Here is an 18,328-nt window from a genome sequence, read left to right on the forward strand (position 1 = left end):
GCCACTGGTGACGTCGAGACGACCAGCCGGCGTGAATGCTTGGATCCAGAACTTCAAGGCGCTACTTGCTGCCAAGGTGTTTACCTACCGTACCCAACATGGTTTCGTTGCATGATTCAGCTTGGGTTGTACTTCGAAATCTCGACTCTGTCGGTCCCTACTGTTAGTGCCAAATCACATACACATCCGGATTCTCCCCAGTTCCTCTCCACCTTGCCTAGGGTGCACAATGATTGGAGGCCGCCTATGTGCCCCAGCTCTTGCCTTTCGTCGGCCCCATTTCATTATTGCAGCTTCTTGACATATGTATTTCGTAGACGGCCGGGGAGGGGTGGCGTCACGATCTCAAGGGCAGAGGCATCTTGCCAGCCAGAGTGAGGCGCCAGGAGGGTATATCACCCAATGCACCGAGCCCTGGCAACGCCTGGCCGATCGCATTCTGTTTTCTCAGTTTCCAATCAGCATATCGTCGCATCAATAAGTCGAAAAGAACAAAGAAACACCATGGGTGCACAATACAAGGTTGGCCAGAGTGTGCGGTACAAGCCGGTGGGTGGTAAGTTCGCTGCTGAGCCCTTGGTTTCATATGGCTCCGCTCTGCTCACGACGCATCAGGCCCGGAGTCGCACACCTCGGAGTCGGTAGGCACCATCAAAGGCGTGCTCACTTCCCCGGGCATGCAAGCCGGCCGCAATGTGGACGCGAGCGAAGATCGCCCCCGGTACGAGGTAGGGCATTGTCCACGGGGCGACCCTCGGGTGCTGTCGCAGAGGCATTGCTAACCGCGGATGCTGACAGATTGAGAATGCCAATACTGGAAAGCTGACCTCGGTCTACGAAGAGAATATCTTGGAGATGGCTTGAGGCTTCCTCGAACCGGGTGGTGGCCAAGGTCGGCGACAGGCACCTTTTTTCGTGCGAAATTGATTGCGTCCTGGCTCGGGGGGTTGCGTCCATTATTGGAACAAGAATGTTGAAGTGCGAAATCACGAGCAGGCGGGGGACAAACAAAGGAGAAAAGAAAAAAAGCGCCGAGGCAATTACGAGTTACCGAGGAGGATGAAGGTTAATCACATCCAACCCCGAGCATCCTGTATGCGGACGTGCATCCAACAGTACACAACAGTACATAGCAACCATTCATGGTGTCTGTCATCCATCAATCATTCTCGTTCGATGCAGCAGTTTGCCCATTGAGAGCAGGACGCACTGGGGGAGGTGACTCACCGGCATGCATGATCTTACAGCGCCACCACCAACCTTTTCTGGATTGACCGCGCAATCGGCCCACGCGTTGAACTGCGTCACTCTGCTAGCGGTGGACGAAGGGACTCGGCGTGCATTTCCAACGGGGCGACATCTTTCAAACCTGAAGCGCCGGCCTTGTTTGAACTCCGTCCCGAATGTAAGCCACGCAACGCGCCCTCAATTTCGCGTCCATGACAGAACAACGTCCCTCATCGGAGCCGCAACCGCCATCTTCCAGATGCATGGAAACTCTTGGGTCCAACGCTATACTAGCGTCGCCGTCGGCCAGCCGCTAGCCCCCCTTCCCAGGCAGCAATCCTGCATGTGGCTGCCGCCAAGCGTTAAATTGGCTAGCTTCCTTCCCCACGGCCCTTTATGATTGGGCCAGTTAGACGAGAAAAAAGGAGTCAGAGCCCTCCAACGCCTGGATGCCTTGCGCACCGCGTCGTCAGCATGCTCGGGCAGCCCGAGCAGCCTCAGTTGCTTGACCAGGAAGACGTTCTGGAATGACTTGCGTGACACCCACCATGATGATTCACACCTGAGGAATCAGAATCATATCTGCCGTAGACTCACACGCGTTCCTTACACGTCCCCTGCTTTGACTGCCAGATGATAAGAACCTGCGCTTCTCACCGCGGACAGTGTGGGCTTGGACCTGAGGCATCTCCTGCATTGCGATCGAACATACACTCTCGTCTTTCGTGCTTTCCTGACAACAGCGGAGAAAAAACAGCAACCCCGTTCCGCAGCAGACTGAGACTGAATATCATCATGTCCTCCTCCGAGAAGAACTCCGACGTTGCTTCCCTCGCCTCGGATGCCCCGCTGTTAAGCAAGAAGGATCAGGACGCCGGTTCCAAGGCAGCCTCAAAGAAGCAAAGCCTCCTGAGCCGGCTGTCCGGCTCCCGCAGCGGCACGGACAGCTCGAGCAAGACCGTCTCGTCATCAAAGCAAGCCGACGGGAAGCAAGCCGACGGGAAGCAGGCGACCCGCGCCATCGACGACGTCTACCGGAAGTACCCCATGCTCGCCGCCAGATCATCCCACCCGCTTTGATTGAGACGCCGCTGGCGCCTAAGCGCGGTTTCGGGGGACATCATATGGGGCAACATCGTGTTATTATTGACGCACGGCATTGCGTGGCACAGTCTGCGTGAACGAGAGGGGCGACGCCAGGTTGCTGGCGCTGGAGAAGAGAAGGCACTTGGATAAGGGGCGAGTCTATCTGGCAAGTTTTTTTTTGTTGCGGAGAATGGAGGTACAAACGAAAAGCCGCCACAAAAAACGTCACTGGAAGGGGTCTGAACAGGCGGTGGGAGGCGTCTAGGGCAGGAGTTGGCAATGGGAGCGGGACACACGGGCTAATACGTCGAAGGTTGACTGTTGGTTAGTGCTTGGCTAGAAAGCTTTCGGTGGTCTAGATTGTCATACAGCTGTTCAGATGACAGGAAGAACTTCCTACGCATGATGGTGATCTGCGATGCCGGCGTAAGGACCTCTACAATTCTCCTGGCAGGGTATACTACTACGCTACAGAGGTGAGGTACAGGTACTTGGTAGTCACCGCCTTCAGCCGGTGATAGTCATCAGCTAACCCTTCGAGACGTCCGGCGTTCTTCGAACCCTCATTTCCTTGGATTCAATGGTTAGCAGTTGGCAATGAGGTTTCACCGCATCAGACCAGAGTTCCATACAAGTTGCCCCGACACCGGTTCCAAGCATATTTCTTATCGTCTTTCCTTACACAACTCCTCTTCGCCTCCATCGAACATTACATTCCCTCCTTGCTGCTCAACATCTCAACAACAATACTCCCCTAGCAGGTTTTAAACGCGCCATATCAACCCACCCCTCCCCCCACCCCTCTTCCCCCTCTTTTCCCTTCAAGCAACCCTTGGGCTTCCACCTCGTCACCTAGCAGGCGACGGCGGCGGCGGTGGCGGGTACCCGGTAGCGCCCAAACCCACCGGCGGCGGAACGGGCGGGACGTGCGGGGGGTACGCGAATGCGCCATGGGCAACCGGTGGTGGTGGTGGCGGCGGCGGCGGCGGTGGTGGTGGTGGTGGCGGATAAAACGGCGCTCCGGGCTCCGGGCCCGGTCCCGGAGTGGAAGCGCTTGACTCGCTGGTGCTGCTGCTGCCGCCGCCGTTATTTGTCGACGAGCCGGGCGAAGACGATGAGGTCGACTTCGTCGCTGAGGAGGAGGAGGAGGAGGAGGAGGAGGAGGAGGAGGAGGAGGAGGAGGATGCTGATGTCGACGACTCGTGGATGCGGTGGCGGATGACGGCGGCGAAGCGGATGATGCAGAAGCCGACCAGCACGCCGAGCGCTGCGTAGGCGAGGATGATGAAGGCGAGCACGTCGTTGCTTTTCATCGCGCGGGGCTGGCCAGAGGTGCCAAGCACGACCGGTGTTTGCTTGCTCTGTTGGTTCCCTGTTGCGGCGTCGGGCTCAAGGGGTTCGGGGATGGCGGATGATTTTCAACTTATCCACGGTTTGCCAAGGATGGGAGTCGAAAGGTGTCTTTCTACACAGTAGTCCCAATGCTGGTTTAATTATCTGTAATACTTGAGAGCCTTCGAATTGGTACGACCTCGTCCCTCGGGGCAACGTTGAGGCTACCTGCATCGAAGCGGTCCCACCGCACCCGTGGTGACGGGATCGTGCAGCTCCAGACATGGGGTAACATAAAGGTACAGTACAGGTTTCGGAAGTACAAGCAAAAACGCTAGGAAGTTGGTGTTCGAAGCGCAAATGGTTGGCGTGCTGCTTTAGGGGCACCGAAGGAGGTCGAAGGGCGAGGAGTTAGCATAATAAACCCTCTTGTGTTCTGGAAGTTATTTAGGACATAACTTGGCTCAAACACTGCCTATCCGCCAGCTACTCAACATCATACCTTCTGAAATGGGGGAGTAGAATCTTGCAGCGCTGATTGAGTAACGGCAGAGGACGGGAGTTCCGGGTGTCACCAGGCTTGAATGGCAGCACAACATCAGCAGCGATTGTCGTCGCCCTCAAATGACCCCCACCTTGTGTCTCGAAGCCGTGGTCCAAACGCACATGTCGCTGTTGGCACAGGATCACGAAAATACGCTCTATGGGTTGGTCGGAATTGTGGAAGCAAAACCCACCTACTGCAGAACCATGGCTTGAGTGACTAGGCATGGCCGAAGTGAAAGTATCTCGTCTGCGAGCTAGTAGTCCCAAGCAATCTAGTTCGAAATGCCACATTCACGAAGCCAGACTCTCTGCCTTATCTCGGGGCATGGATAGGCCATGATGGCGTGGCTGTTTGCTGTGCTGGCGAGGAGAAGAAGGAGGGATGTTGCAGGAAGAGCAACACACGGCACTCTCAAACCACCACCGGAATTGCTTCTCCCAGACAACCGCTCCCCTCCGAGGGCTGGTAAGCGGCCAATGCTCCCGATGATCCTTCTCTTTTCTCCATCAATACCCTCAATTTTCTGCGTTGGTGCGCATCCCTCGTTCGCGGCCCCGTGCAGCGGCCGCACCTGATTCAGCCCAGCACACCTTGACAATCCTGGCTATAGATATCTGCGAGACGACACAGCTACTTTCTGAGTCAGCGTCTGAGAACGCTTTGCAGTTCCAACAAGGTGTTTGAGGCCACGGTCCTCGTCTGGAGAGCCGAGGCTCCGTCTACAAAGCGAGTGTTGCGCTTCGGCGTTTTCAGAGAGGGCCCGGGTTGATAAAGATGGTCAGTTATGAGGCTGTGTGCAGATATAGAATCTTACACTCCTAGTTCTCGCGGCGAGACCTACTGAGAATCTAAAATGAAGCAATAAGCTTCATTCCTGCCCGGTATTACCCAACCTCGGCGGCGTTTGAACGGAGGCAAAGCTTGGGATAGGTGGTAGTGGTGGGCCCAGGAACTGTTTGATATCCGAGGGGGCATGCCGAGCTCCACCATTACAGCTTATGCACATGCAGTGCTCAGCTTGGATTGACCCTCGAACCTCCGGCCAGAGATTACCAAGGAGGTACCTTAGTTATCCAATGCATGTAACATGTACCTCTTCATGCAGCTGGCCCAACCCTCTTTCCAAGGCGGCCGCCCAACCCGTCGATCTCTTAGCTGGTGGCCAATGAGCTTGGATCGGAGCCCAGCCCGGCAATTGACAAGCTGGGCTCTGCGAGTGTCGGCCACCCTGCTCCTGAGAAATGCTGCCGCCTGCATCTGGCCCACCATTACCGACCAACCGCCCCCTGGTGGCTGGGTTGGCGGTTCCCCTTGCTCGATGAGCGCACTAAATTTATCCACAGGCACATGATAGAGGATTCAGATGCGTAATTGGTTCAAAAGGAGTGATTCTGGGAGACGTGGATAGGAGACCGAGAAACAACTCAGGTAACTACTCAGTACGTGATACCCAACGGCCAAAGATTGGAAGACGTCGTCAGTTCGTGAACAGCATATCCTGCCAAACAATCCAGCAGCCTATACAATCGCAGATTCCCACAGTGTCGCACTCCTCAGCAGATCCTTGCCGAACTGCCGCTGCAAGTTAGTCATTTTGTCGATCAGGTGGCCGGTGGCAATGGACTTGGGGCCCCAGACAACCAGCGCGATCGAAGCGGCGCGCTCCAGCCAGGTGATGCACTGTTCCAGGTCGCCGCGGCGCTGGTGGATCTCGGCAATATCCTCCATGGCGTGCGCAGCGATGCCGTCCTGGTAGAAGACAGGCTCCTCCTGCGACGACGTGGAGGCCAAAGTTGGCGGGCGCGTCACCACCGACATGCAATGTCCGAGCGCCAAATCATCCGAGTCGCCAGCCAGCATGTAGAAGTGGGCGAGCTCATTCTCAACCGAGCGTGCTTGTTCAGAGTCCGGTCCGAACACCGGACGGGCCACCTTGAGCAGCTCATTGATGATTTCTAGGCCGGCATGGTATTCACCGCTACGGCGGAGAAGGGTGGCGAGCGAGTCCAGGAGCTTGAAGGTGATGGCCCTCGACCGCCCCAGCCGGCTATTGAAGATGTCGAGCATGCACTGCAGACCGCGCTGCGAGATCTCCTGGCAGCCCTCATCGTTCTGCAGTGCTTTGCAGATTTGTGAGATGGGATGGTTGGGCATGAGGTGACTCTGAGCCTCAGAAGCGAGGAACTTCAGGAGAATGCCTCGAAGCTCCGGTCGGGCGCTGGTGTTGGCGGGCGAGAGCGTGGCAAAGAGGTTCCGAAGGAAGTCGAAGGGATGCGACGTCATAGCTCCGGCAGCAAGAGGACCTGTTTCGGCAAATGCAGACCAGGCTCGTCGGTCGGGGCGCTGCTCAGAGTCATCCATGGATGCGGCTGAGACCTTGACGAGATAGATGGCTTCCTTGATGGTGCTCCAGTATCTGGCCGACTCCTCGGAAGATCGGTGTCCCAGGTAGTCGTCGGGGAGGACGCCCTCGGGCACATGGTCGAGTTGCCAATCATAATATTCCCGGAGTTTCAGCGTGATGAAGTCCATTGTGCGTGTTTTCGCGTCGGGAGTGAGCGTGGGGGGAGGGCTCTTGAATAGATCGCGGAGCTGGGCTTGGTAAGCGGACAGGCCGGGTCCCGAGGCGTTCGAGACGACGAGGTGTCCGAGCTTTTCTTTGCCTTGGTGGCTCTCATCCAAAGACGCGGAGATTGAGGCCTGTGTGCTGTCGGGCCCATCGCCCGGTGAGGAAGGATTGTGGAGGGAGTTCTTCCGATCAGCGGACTGAGAGGAGGAAGAGGACGATCCCTCTCCGAGCAGGTCCGGGATGCTGATGCTCCTCCTGGGTTGCCGGTTGGTATGCTGAGGACCGAGGTCCTGGGCCGCGATTGAAGGGACCTCCCATTCTGCCGTAGGTGCTCTCTTCACACCCTGCTGAATGGTCCTGGCGCACTGTATGGTCCGGCGCAGGTCCTCTTGGCTGAAGTTGTTGTCGTTGTCGCCGCCCAGGCCGGTGGCCGATGCGGAGCCGTGAGCACGCCGGGCAGCCCTTGTTCTCTCGTCGCTGTTGACATTCTTGAAAACGCCCCATTCTCGAAAGCGCTTGTCATACATGCGCTTGCTGCAGGGGCAATCAGTGAGCCGGATCAAGGTCATGGCGGCGGAGGCCAGATGAGCTCGAGGGCTGCGGGAGAAGGACTACAACGGGTTGGGCAAGACACAAGAAGGAAAAGAAGAGGAGCGTGATGCCTTGGAGCGCGACCAGGATGCGAGTCCGTCAGCGCTCAGTGCAGAAGAGAAACGGTGGGCGGGCGGGTGTTCTTGTAGTAACTTCTTGGGTCGCCTGGAGGCGGGGGGCGTGGGGGGAGGAATGGGGGAAGGAGGGGGGAGGAGTTGGTGGTGTAGGGGCAAGCGACCGGGAGACGACTTGAGCCCGCTCAAGCCCTCGGCCCTGGTGGATGAGTTGAGGTGGCAATTACTGTGGAATGTGCAGGTCGACTGCAAGGTTCCGCCTCGCCGTCCCCCGACCGGCAGGCTCCGCTATGGTGCACCCAATGCGCTTGCTGGGCAGTGATGGACTAATGGAACAAAGCGAAAGGCAGCGAGAGAAAGAGCCGGGCATACCTTGCCGAGAAGCCATAATCTCTTTTCATAATCTCGCTAACCCGCTTCAGAGGGTACTGCCTGTAGAGGCTGATGATTGTCTCGCGGTGTCGGGCCCATTCTCTGGCCGAGGGACCTTGCAGCGTGCGGGATTTGCATTCCGGATCCGGGAGAGGAATCGGCGCTGGGGAAGTCGAAGGGCAGAGCACAGTGCTTGGTGGGGCCGACCAGGCGGGCGCTACTGCACGGTTCTCGGTCGGGATCATGGTCGTGGTGCTGGATCGGCCTTGTCTCGACTCGGGAGCCAGAGGAACGGCGAAAGTGGAGGCAGGCGGACCGGTGCGACGGGTCTACAATGGGGATGCCGGTGCGGTGCCCCCATGGCGCGTAAGACGCGAGTCCTTATAGGACACAGCGCTCCGCGGCCTGTATCGGAGCGGGGGTGGCTTATGCCGCGGCAGGCGTTCTCAGGAAACCCGAGGCAACGAGGCACGGGAGTGACCCAAGCAGGGCCTCCCAAGCGAAAAAGGCAAGAAGTACCTTGCAGGCCCCCTGTTGACACCTTGCAGCGCGCCTGCAGCTGCAAGGCAGCGAGCACCTTTTAGGTTCGGCCAGGCTGATTGGCTCTCGAACGACTCACTGACCGAACTTAAGGCGATTCCGGGCAGGTGCCATTGCGCCGGGCAGGTGCCATTCCAATTTCCGTTGACCACCCGACCTCACAACCCGGGCAGCCTTTCGTTGCCCGTCTCGCACACCGCTCTTATTACCGCCAGCAAAAGGTAGCCCACCGCTTAGCGGTAGGCTGGAGCGAGAAATGGATGTTCCCCTCCCTCGGGTACCTTGAGGAGTGTGCAGCATACATGTAGCAAAAAGATGCAGGAGCTTTTTGGGGAAGTAGGCTGAATGAGATGACAACCTGAAATGATAGACGCGATCGCTGTATACCCCAGGTAACTTAGATATTTTTTACCTCCGCCGGAGCCGCGGGTGGCGACGGGACGAAGCTGCAGGAAAAGGCAACCCGAAACTTGATTTTGACGACAGCAAACCAACGCACATCAGGCCCATCGGGAGATTGACAGACTTCATGCACGGTCCTCCGTTTGCTTCTGGCCTGCAAGGTACTGCATCACAGGCGGGCTCTGTAACCAAGGAATCACAGAGGCCGCCATACCGTGAGCGCTGTTAACTGCTGGGGCGAGCCAGGGACGTCCGCCATCGATGTCGCCTCGTCTCTGGCAAGGAGTGCGAGGGCGTGAAACGTGAGCTATCAAAAGCATTCCAGCCCACACTTGCGCATGCAATGTTCTGTGACTTGGGAAGGACTCGGCGCACCAAGAAGCATTTCTTGGAGCCTATCCGACCCCGGTCCTGGAGATTGACATGAGAGAACTCAAGGGAAAACGCCAAGCGCCCCTTAACGCTTGTGAATGTGCTGACAGTAAATCAATCAAATGCCCCGGCGCCGATCGCCTGCGCTTTTCCAGGGCAGGCATCTCTGTGTGCCGTGTCTTGGATCCGACGTCGCGACTCGTTCGGCTTTTAGTCGAGGAGGTCCAGGCCCTCCCGATAGTTCTTCACTGCATCCAAGACAGCCATGAACAACGCTAGTGGTCTGCAAGAGGTCAGTTTGGGAATCACGAGACCAGAGGTTTGCATGAGAGGTAGCAACCATTGGGATTGATGAGACGCACGTTTGGATGGATGCCCAGATGAGCGGAGCAGTCAACGACTTGGAGCCTGCCGTCTTCATGCCCAGCGAGCTGGCGAGGCTGAGCCCTGCACCTGCTAAGAGCAGATTGAGCATGCAGCCGAAAAATGTAACAATTTGTTTGCGCCAGTGTTGCTCGCCCTCGGTCAACGTGATTCTGTTGGGTTCTACGGCCAAGAGCAAGATGAAAAGAGCAGTGTTGAGGGCAAATCCGAGAGATCCCTGATTGAGGGAATATGCAAGACATGGTCAGCTAGCTCGGATGCATCACCGAATGCCCGACTCCCATCCTATCGAGGGAGGTGTATGCGGTTTGATTAGGGCAGGGGGCAATGTGGAAGGGGAGTCAACTCACCACAGCAATACAAGTCAGCAGCGTACGACGAGCTGCCGTGTCAAGGATATATCCACCCTCGAGATCGCCCATCAAGACCGAGCCGCACGGATTTAAGCTCATGCTGGTCCATATTTGATGTGCAGGATAGCTCCATTGGATCGGGCCTGTGGCTTGGCCGATGTGGTAGGTATAGCTGATAGACGCGGCGACGGCGAGACCCAAGTGGGCGAGGATGCCCGAGGTGTGGGCCAGCTTCCATCTAAAGTGCTTGGTCCGATACATGTTGGGTCGAAGGCAAACTGACGCGGGATCAATGCTGGAAGCCGCTGAGCGGGTGGGAAGGGGAGCGCCGAGTGAAGGTGAAGGATTGAGAGGAGGGTGGTCGATGAGCTTTTAAGGAACAGCGGAGCGAGAATCACAGATGGAAGATAGGTACCAGGTAAACAAACCTGGGCCGGTAGGTGGGTTTGGCCAATTCCGAGTGAGGTGCCCATAGGTGATCAGATATGTTTTGTACTGGATGTCTGCTCGCATTGTTGGGAGGCCCCAACGTTACCTAGGGTACTACTGGTAGTTGTTGCTCCACTGCTTCCTGGTGTCTTGATTTGCGGAGCGTCGAGTCGTAAATTTAGGTAGCCCCGCAGGTAGCAGCCGAAAGGTTAGGTTGGATCTGCGAAGGGAAACGCTTACTCTCCGGCACTGGAGAATTCATGTAGTTAGGCTGCCATTTTCGCCGTCGCAAAGGACCCTCACCAGCCCCTTGTGTTCCGGCCGCCACCCAGCTAGCCTTTGTGCGGTGGTGCTCACCAACCAAGCTCGCCGCAGACCAGCCACGCCGTCCTCCTTGTCTGCCTGCTGATTGCGCAGCAGCGAGCAACTCGTTGGCGCCGGCACCTTTGGGGGCAGCAACGTCGGGGACTGTGGTTTCGTCTGGGACACAAAAGTTAAAACAGCGGCGTCGTTTGTTGGTTCGGATCTGGGGCCGAAAGATGGAGACCGATGTCCAATGGGACCCACCCACCCACCGTACCTATCTGTCCGGATTATATATACGCCGGGTGTCTCTGGTGGGCGCTGTGCCGTGCCGCATCACTGCCCAGGTTGCGCTGTTCTCAGGGAACCCATCCAATGAAACTCGGGCGCCCTTCCATGAGCTTCCTCTCTAAGGTAGGTAATTTGAGGCCAGGTTTTTGGTGGGCAGACGAGATTTGGCAGTGCCATGCGGGACGCTCGAAATACCCATCATGATGATATGCGTCCTATTTCTATTGCGGCGGCATCTGTACGGTCCTTTGTCTGCCCCCAGCGACGCAGCAAGGAGTGAGGTGGGTAAGGGAGGAAGGGGTAAGGGAGAGCAGCTTTACATTCTCTCCCTGGCATTGGAGGACTGTCAGAATCTGAGAAAGAGAAGGAAAAGGAATAAAAAAGCACTCCCGCAATCAGATGCAAAAAGGAGGTTTGACTGGCATAGAGACGGAAACATGAAGGAACTCAACATGAGAATACGGGTCCAGTTCGGCAGATGGATCGGCATCAATGAACGACGGGAGCCGAGACTGCGCGACAAGGGGCGGTGACAGCGTCTCGGGAGCTGAATGTGGGGCGCTATAGGGCTGAGACCCCACGGGCTTCCACCATCTTAAGTTTAGCTACCCGATAGCTAAAGTCCCTAGGTAATTCAGCGTTCCTTCTTGGCCTTGCGTTCGCAGCCGCGCAATTGCAGCGTTCGTTTCGTGGAGTTCGCTTCGTGTAACCGTTGGCCCCCGGCCGCCACACAACCTTATGCCAGTGGGTAGCTGTGCCGCAGTTTCATCTGGACAAAGCTTGCAACCTCTCCTCTCTCTTTGCCGCCTTCCAGGCATGCTTCGCGACACAGTCGGTCCCGGGCGGCAGCCACTGGGAAACGCGAATCTCCCGATCTGCCGACCTCTCATGGGAGACGGTGGCACGGCACCGGGTTACATACACTGGTGTCGCACCGAGGAATCCCAGTGTCAGTGTCGTCGAATTTCGGGTGGAAGCCTGAGTTCAGCCCGTCCCTGAACGGACCGAAGCCGAGTCGTTTTCCGGGCCGCATCGAACCTCGGAATCGATTCTTGGCGCACTTCCAGGTTTTCCCAAAGCCCTGTTTCACACACACCCGCTGCTGTCAGTCTGCCACCAACATCCATCCCATTCAGCCGGCACTCGAGCTTGTTATCTCAGTGTCGCCGAGCTGCTTTAAATGCAGACATATCTGAGTCATCGGTCACCAGGCAATCAAGTCTAGTCCAGGTGCGCCTGAGCCCGCCAATCAGCCCCTTCCGCCCGTCTCTTACCCCTGGCTCGAACCTCACAGGGCGGGAGAAAGGGGGCGGGGTCCAGGGGTAGCCTGTCACAACGCACTGGCGCCTGCTGCGTTTTTGGACGTTTTTGGACGAGAGCAAACCCTGTGCAACACGACGCCACAGCCTCAGTCCCATGCCGTTGGATCCCGCCCGCCCACGGCACCGTTGCATAGCCGCGACGGCCCGGGCAGAGGTGGGTCTCGATTCTCGAGGCCAAGGAGCCGATCATGAAAAGGAGCTAGGGCTGGCCTGGAAGCCAAGCAAATCTACCTTGGCTTTGCTCATGCGCTCTCCGGCTTTGGCTCCGTGGCCGACTTACCCGACCTCACCGGCCAGACGTCACATCACATTTGTTTGACTTGATTGGACTTGCCTCTGCGAGCATCACCTTTTGTTTGCCTTGATTGGACTTGACTCTGCGAGCATCGCTTCAAGTTGGGTTGCCAGCCTGTCTTGTCGTGTTCATCGACCTGCTTTGTTGACTTAGGGATATTCACGGGGAACAGCCACGGGACAGGTGATTCAAATCGCAGAGGTGCCTTGCCGGGCTGCTGCGTCGCAATCCGGTGTGTGCTGATCAGTCTCTTGGACCTACAAATATGGGATGGAACAGCCTGCAACTTCTTCCATTCCACCGCTTGGTGGCACACTCCGCTTCGGTCGAGAATCCAGAGCCTTCACGCTATCACACCAAGCCAGCAATGTGGGAGCAACAGATACTGCGGGTGGTGGATGTGGTGTTGGATCTCGCCTTGGACCAGCTGCGAGCCCCAACTTCAAAGCCGGACCTTCTCCGCACCGAGTCCAACGAGCATTCTCAGCGGCAATGCAAGGGCTGCGATGGAGTATGCGAGCTCCTGCGCTGGGGCGAGGTTCAGAGGAGACGAGACAGTGCCTACCAGGGCTGCTCTCCTCCCCGCATGATCCACAACAGCTACCTTGAACTCGACCTCTGTGCCCGTGTGTCTGGCTGCGACACTTGCCGCATGTTTCGACGAGCCTTCCTGCTGGAGCAGATTACCGGCCACGGCGCGGAGAGCTTGGAGCACCCGGATAACCAATGGCCGATCTACGCGATTCTGAACCTTCGCTCATTCGGCGACAGTGCGCTGCTGTTGGCCGTCAGATCACCAGACGACACGCCCTTTTCCGCAACCATTCACCTGAGCCAAAAACCCAGGCCTCGGCCTCAAAACCCGACGAGACGACTCCCTGGGCTGCGTTCTGATCTCGAACAATTACGCCAGGTCATCGACGATTGCCGTCACAATCACGGATGCTCTTCCAGACACCGCTGGTCACACCGGAACCCCACCTGGCTTCTCAAGATTCTGCCGGGGAATTGCGCGCAGTTGGTTGAAGGGCCTCAGTGGCCTGTCGACTATGTCGTGCTCAGCTACTCCTGGGGCGATCCTGCAACGATGCCGCCGGCCGAGTGGGCGAGGATCAAGGGCGCCGGCACCAAGACAATAGGCGGCCGGCCGGTCCCGGAGCGGCTTAGTCCATTTCTGGTGTGGGAGCTGCCGGAAACAATGCAAGATGCCATCATGCTGGCTGCGTCACTTGGTTATTCCTACATCTGGATCGACAATGTCTGTATCCCCAAGGGCACGAATTGGGACACGGAAGCGGCTCTCATGCACGAGGTCTACGGCAACGCTGCCTTTACGCTGGTTGCCTCCTCGAGCACCAAAGCGACGGACCCCCTGATACACGACAGGCTCGCTTGGACGCACCGCAGCAAAGCATGCAAGCTACGTGGACTTTGGCTTCACCACGCGCCAGTGTCTCTGGACCGAGTCCGCTTCGAGTCCCCCGTGTCGCAGCGGGCATGGACATTGCAAGAAGAGCGCCTCTCGCCGAGGATTTTGTATTGGGCTAGCCAGAGGTGGTATTGGTCTTGCGCAGAGCGTCAGGTTGTCGAGATGGATGAGCTGCAGTGCACCGCTCCCGCTGCTGATGAGCCGCCCCAAAGCTGCCCACAGCGCTTCTTGGAACTCTGCCACACCGGAGACGAAGAGCAACTCCACGAAGAGTGGCTCGATATTGTGGAGGCCTACACACGTCGCGATCTCGTCGAGCCCAAAGACCGGTTCTTGGCCCTCTCCGGCCTTGCAGTACGTTTTTACAACGCCAAGGCGGCGAACGGCGGCGCGGCCATCACCGAAGACTACCTAGCGGGTCTCTGGAAGGACAATTTTGCCAGACACCTCGCTTGGGCGGTAACGAGGGCAGTCGATGCCGGACCGAATCTGCAGCACATAGCGCCGTCGTGGTCGTGGGCTTCGCTGCCCCTCCGAGTCCGAACCCGAGCAAGATTCCCTTTCCAGCCGTCCGACCACTTCAAATTCATCGCGGTCGAGCACATCGAGACTCCTTGCACCGATATTCACCCCGGCGAGTCGAAGCAACCCACTGCAACACCCGAGAATACAGCCGTCGACCTCATCACGCGCGGTCGTGCCGTCGAGCTGCGAGGCAGAGGAGTCAAGGTTGTCGCAGTGCAGGGCCGCTTCCGCCGCTTCATCTCCGAGGACGCGCGTGAAGTTGCGTGGGAAGCAATCGAGCGGAGGCGAGGCGACCGGCGCAGCTTCGACTTCGGCGGCTTTCCCGGCCAGCACATCTACGCACGCCACCGGGCCGACGGCCGCATCCTGGCCAGGGATGCGCACTGCGGCGAGGTCGTCGGACAACTTGATTACATGGCGCCGAGTAGGGGAGGCGAGGACGACAAGGATGCGCCGCCTCGGCGTGCCCCTTACCTGCCGGAAGGTGCAGAGAAAGAGCTGGTGTGCCTCGAGCTTGGCGAGTCGGCTATGCTCTTGCTGGTGCAGGACCGAGAAAGGGCGCAGCCAGAGTCGTACAGGCGCGTTGGCGTTGCCATTGGTTACGGCAGTACTAGGAAAGGGTTCTTCTACGGCTGCGAGACGAAAACAATTCATCTTGTTTGAGGCAGGGCGTGACGTTTTGGAACGGTAAATTTATGGCGCAAAGGGTGGTCTACGACTCTTTCACTTGGCTTTTTCACTTGGCTTCAGGGGTTAAATGTATCTGGATAACGGACAGAGCGAGCATTTCTAGGTGTGTTTTGGTTGATCAGTAAATCAACTACGCGTTGATTCATGATGGAGTAACGGTATGGTAAATCCGGATGAATTAGCTATATCAAGTGCCTAAAGTGTTGAAGCAGTCTCTCGATATATCCGTTGTCAAGTACTCCTGAATTCAGGAACATCTCGATGGACCGACTCAACAAATAAACACCCCTCAACTCGTTTCGGGCATGCAAATCACATTTGGGAGTTGGCCGAGCTCTGTGCCGAGTCGGCGGTCCAGCTCATGGGCTTAACGCGGCTGAGATGGCGAAGGTCCCACCAGACGTGAAACACCGTGCCGCAGGTTCACGAAGGAAAACATGGCCAAAATCTGAGCACGGCTGCCTTGCCGTGGCTGAGATGCGGCAAGCGGATGAAAGCGTATCCACTTGGCGGCGCAACCAACCGCCAACACAGCCTCAGGGGGTGACATAGATGGATGACAACCGCACAACACGGCGAGGCTGAGGTAGAAAAGCCGAGACCGTCTGGACATACGCGCTTCAATCCCCAGATAGCCAGTCCATGAGTTTTTCGCACACACGGTCCCCTAAAATAGGCACATACAGAAGATGGCCCGAACTAGTCAACTGAGCCACACAGGCTGCCAGTGCGGCGCTCCCGACGTCCGTGACGGATTTGAAAAAGGATTTAGAGACTCAGTTTGGCTTGCTTGTTTGTAAACAGACTCATTGCGACGAGAAAGTGTAGTCTGCCAACGAAGGTGTTGTTGGTCCAAACATCCCACCGGCTAACCTCTGCGCAGGTGTGGTGGGAGGTGGCCGGCTTTGAAACCCACCATTACAGGCGAGGGGGCAGGCGGGGTCGGCGGCGGCGCAGGCGGGGCGCAGAGGACTGCTTGGAGACAGCTATTGAGCGTCTTCAGGAGGCGCGCGTGCTCCCCCCAGTTAGGCTACTCGGACACTTTGGGGGGAGGGGCTGGTGGTAGGAACTGAGGGCGGAGAACATATGTAGTGCGGTTTCGCAGAGTTGGGATGAAACGACGGCCAAACCATAGACTACGGTATCCAGTTCTGTACCCATTTCCGTAAGCCTTCTCCTCGCCCATCCAGAACACACTGCTGGACAAGGAGCAACCAGGCAGGATCGTAGCTAGCTGCCCAGACAATTCACCTTGGCATATTCGCGAGGAATGTCGCCTAAATAACCTCCACCAACAGATATGGCACTACCTGGGGAAGGCAATGTATATACATGGTCTTGTCATTCTCGTAGCTCTGTTTTCCCTCGCTAGTTTCCCGTTGGCCTAATGGAATGGGGCAGCTCAGCGCTACACGCTTCACGCAAAGTACCAGCCTACCCAGGCACATATCTTCGACCGATTCAAGAAGATCCTAACCGAGGTTCATCGCCTAATTTTCCTCTCAAAGGCTATATTGTCTGTTGGTCAAGATGGCGAACTGAGTTTCAAAATGTTCGGACACTCTTTACATTATGAAAATTCTCTGACCACAGCCAAAGCGCACCAGCGTTAGAGCATGTCCTTCGCCCTGGCTTGATGCCTCCTGAACATCTGGGCAGCTACACGACCTTCCTCTAGGCACCCGCTGCCAAATCCCTCACCAGCCTGCCCTGAACATAGACCTTCACGATGTTTCTGTCATCGCCTGTCATGACAAACTTTTCAAACACGGTGCGCAAGCTATCCCCTTCCTCTACCATGGTCATGATGCCTTGGTCGCTTCCCTGCGTCCCGATGACCAGCGCGTCGAACTCTTTGCCCACTTCAAACTTGCCGATCTTGTCTGCGAGACCGCATACTTGAGCGCCCCCCGCGGTGGCGAGGTAGAACACCTCGTCGATTGTCAGGCCTTTGTCTCGCCCCTCGGACATGACCTCGCGCGCATGGCTGGCGATCATAGCCTGCCGCATGGCATCCAGGATGCTGCTCGAGAAGCCGCCGCCGCTGTCGGTTCCCAACCCGACCTTGAAGCCGCGCCGCAGAAACTCTATTATTGGACAGCGTCAGCTGGGCGGGCAATTTCAAATCTTGAAAAGTTTAAACTAAGGCTCGCAGATGTGACGACATCAACGCTTCCCTCGGGACACATTGGGTCATCAGCTGCGAGTCGGCTATTACTTACCGCGTACGGGGGCCGCCATGAAGCCGCCGCCGACCGTCATGTTGGCGATGGGGCAGTGCGCAACGCCGCACTCGAGCGTCTTCAACCGCTCGAACTCGTACTCGGTCATGTGGCAGCAGTGCGCCAGAATGGATCGCTCCCCCAGCAGCCCATAGTGTTCATACAGGTCTGCCTCGCTGGCAAACTGCGGGAAGAGCGCCCTGGTGGCCGCCATCTCCTGCTCGGCCTCGTTGAAGTGCGTCTGGATGGGCAGGTCGGCGTTCCGCCGGGCGATTTCGCCCAGGCCCTCCAGCACCTCCGGGTCGCACGAGATGGCGAAGCGCGGGGTCAGGACGTGCTTGACCAGTCTCCCCGCGGGGTCGAGCGACCGGATATGCGCGATGCACTCCTCGGTCACGCGCAAGCTCTCCTCGACGGAGGCGTCCCGGTAGTACTCGGGCGCGTTCCGCGTCATGTTGCACTTGCCCACCAGGGCGCGCTGACCCTTCTCCAGACAGATCTCGGCCAGGATCTTGGTGGCCTCGCCGTGCAGCGAGCCGTAGTACGACGCCGTGGTGATGCCCTGCCGCAGGAAGCCGTCGACGCAGCTCGCGTAGACGCGGCGGGCGTAGCCGGCGTCGCGGAAGCGGGCCTCGTTGGGGAAGGTGATGGCGTCGAGCCAGTCGAGGATGTGCATCCCCTGGCCCAGGCCGCGCTGTGCCCATTGCGGCGCGTGGTTGTGCGTGTCGACGAAGCCCGGGATCAAGAACTGTCCCGGGGCGAGCCAATGGATCGTGACGAGGTCCGGCGGGAAGTTCAAGGTCGTTAGCATATCTCGGACCTGTTGCGGGCTGGCATCTTCCATTTTGAGCAAGGCGCCAATGCTCCCCTTGCTGTCGACGGCGAGGAGAGCACAGGGTAGGATCTCGAGCTCGGAGGCCGAGATGGAATGAATTAGGGGCCCAACGAACGCCTTCCCAGCTGATGCCATCTT

The 18,328-nt window shown here is 57.6% G+C and overlaps 7 protein-coding genes across 7 annotated transcripts; 3 read left to right on the forward strand and 4 right to left on the reverse strand.

The window, feature by feature from the left end:
• The first annotated feature begins 255 nt into the window (after nt 1-255).
• THITE_2122981 (uncharacterized protein) lies at nt 256-1,192 on the forward strand. The gene is made up of 3 exons (XM_003657320.1): nt 256-556; nt 616-728; nt 799-1,192. Exons 1-3 carry the CDS (start codon nt 505-507, stop codon nt 862-864), a joined length of 231 nt encoding a protein of 76 aa, XP_003657368.1. The 5' UTR covers nt 256-504; the 3' UTR covers nt 865-1,192.
• Nucleotides 1,193-1,688: 496 nt separating this feature from the next.
• THITE_2122982 (uncharacterized protein) lies at nt 1,689-2,460 on the forward strand. The gene has a single exon (XM_003657321.1). It carries the CDS (start codon nt 2,023-2,025, stop codon nt 2,305-2,307), a length of 285 nt encoding a protein of 94 aa, XP_003657369.1. The 5' UTR covers nt 1,689-2,022; the 3' UTR covers nt 2,308-2,460.
• Nucleotides 2,461-3,161: 701 nt separating this feature from the next.
• Nucleotides 3,162-3,626, reverse strand: THITE_2092541 (uncharacterized protein; the record flags this gene model as incomplete). Its single annotated transcript, XM_003657322.1, has 1 exon — nt 3,162-3,626. One exon carries the CDS (start codon nt 3,624-3,626, stop codon nt 3,162-3,164), a length of 465 nt encoding a protein of 154 aa, XP_003657370.1.
• A 1,875-nt stretch (nt 3,627-5,501) lies between these two features.
• On the reverse strand, nt 5,502-7,462 carry THITE_2122983 (uncharacterized protein). Its single transcript, XM_003657323.1, has one exon. It carries the CDS (start codon nt 7,328-7,330, stop codon nt 5,711-5,713), a length of 1,620 nt encoding a protein of 539 aa, XP_003657371.1. The 5' UTR covers nt 7,331-7,462; the 3' UTR covers nt 5,502-5,710.
• Nucleotides 7,463-9,322: 1,860 nt separating this feature from the next.
• On the reverse strand, nt 9,323-10,110 carry THITE_2147742 (uncharacterized protein; the record flags this gene model as incomplete). Its single annotated transcript, XM_003657324.1, has 3 exons — nt 9,323-9,395; nt 9,475-9,713; nt 9,847-10,110. 3 exons carry the CDS (start codon nt 10,108-10,110, stop codon nt 9,323-9,325), a joined length of 576 nt encoding a protein of 191 aa, XP_003657372.1.
• Nucleotides 10,111-12,540: 2,430 nt separating this feature from the next.
• THITE_2122986 (uncharacterized protein) lies at nt 12,541-15,211 on the forward strand. Its single transcript, XM_003657325.1, has one exon. It carries the CDS (start codon nt 12,755-12,757, stop codon nt 15,104-15,106), a length of 2,352 nt encoding a protein of 783 aa, XP_003657373.1. The 5' UTR covers nt 12,541-12,754; the 3' UTR covers nt 15,107-15,211.
• Nucleotides 15,212-16,659: 1,448 nt separating this feature from the next.
• THITE_2082502 (uncharacterized protein) lies at nt 16,660-18,325 on the reverse strand (the record flags this gene model as incomplete). The annotated part of the gene is made up of 2 exons (XM_003657326.1): nt 16,660-17,220; nt 17,356-18,325. 2 exons carry the CDS (start codon nt 18,323-18,325, stop codon nt 16,808-16,810), a joined length of 1,383 nt encoding a protein of 460 aa, XP_003657374.1. The 3' UTR covers nt 16,660-16,807.
• Nucleotides 18,326-18,328: the final 3 nt, after the last annotated feature.

Source organism: Thermothielavioides terrestris, chromosome 6 (assembly GCF_000226115.1).
Source record: "Thermothielavioides terrestris NRRL 8126 chromosome 6, complete sequence".
Taxonomy (NCBI): Eukaryota; Fungi; Ascomycota; class Sordariomycetes; order Sordariales; family Chaetomiaceae; genus Thermothielavioides; species Thermothielavioides terrestris.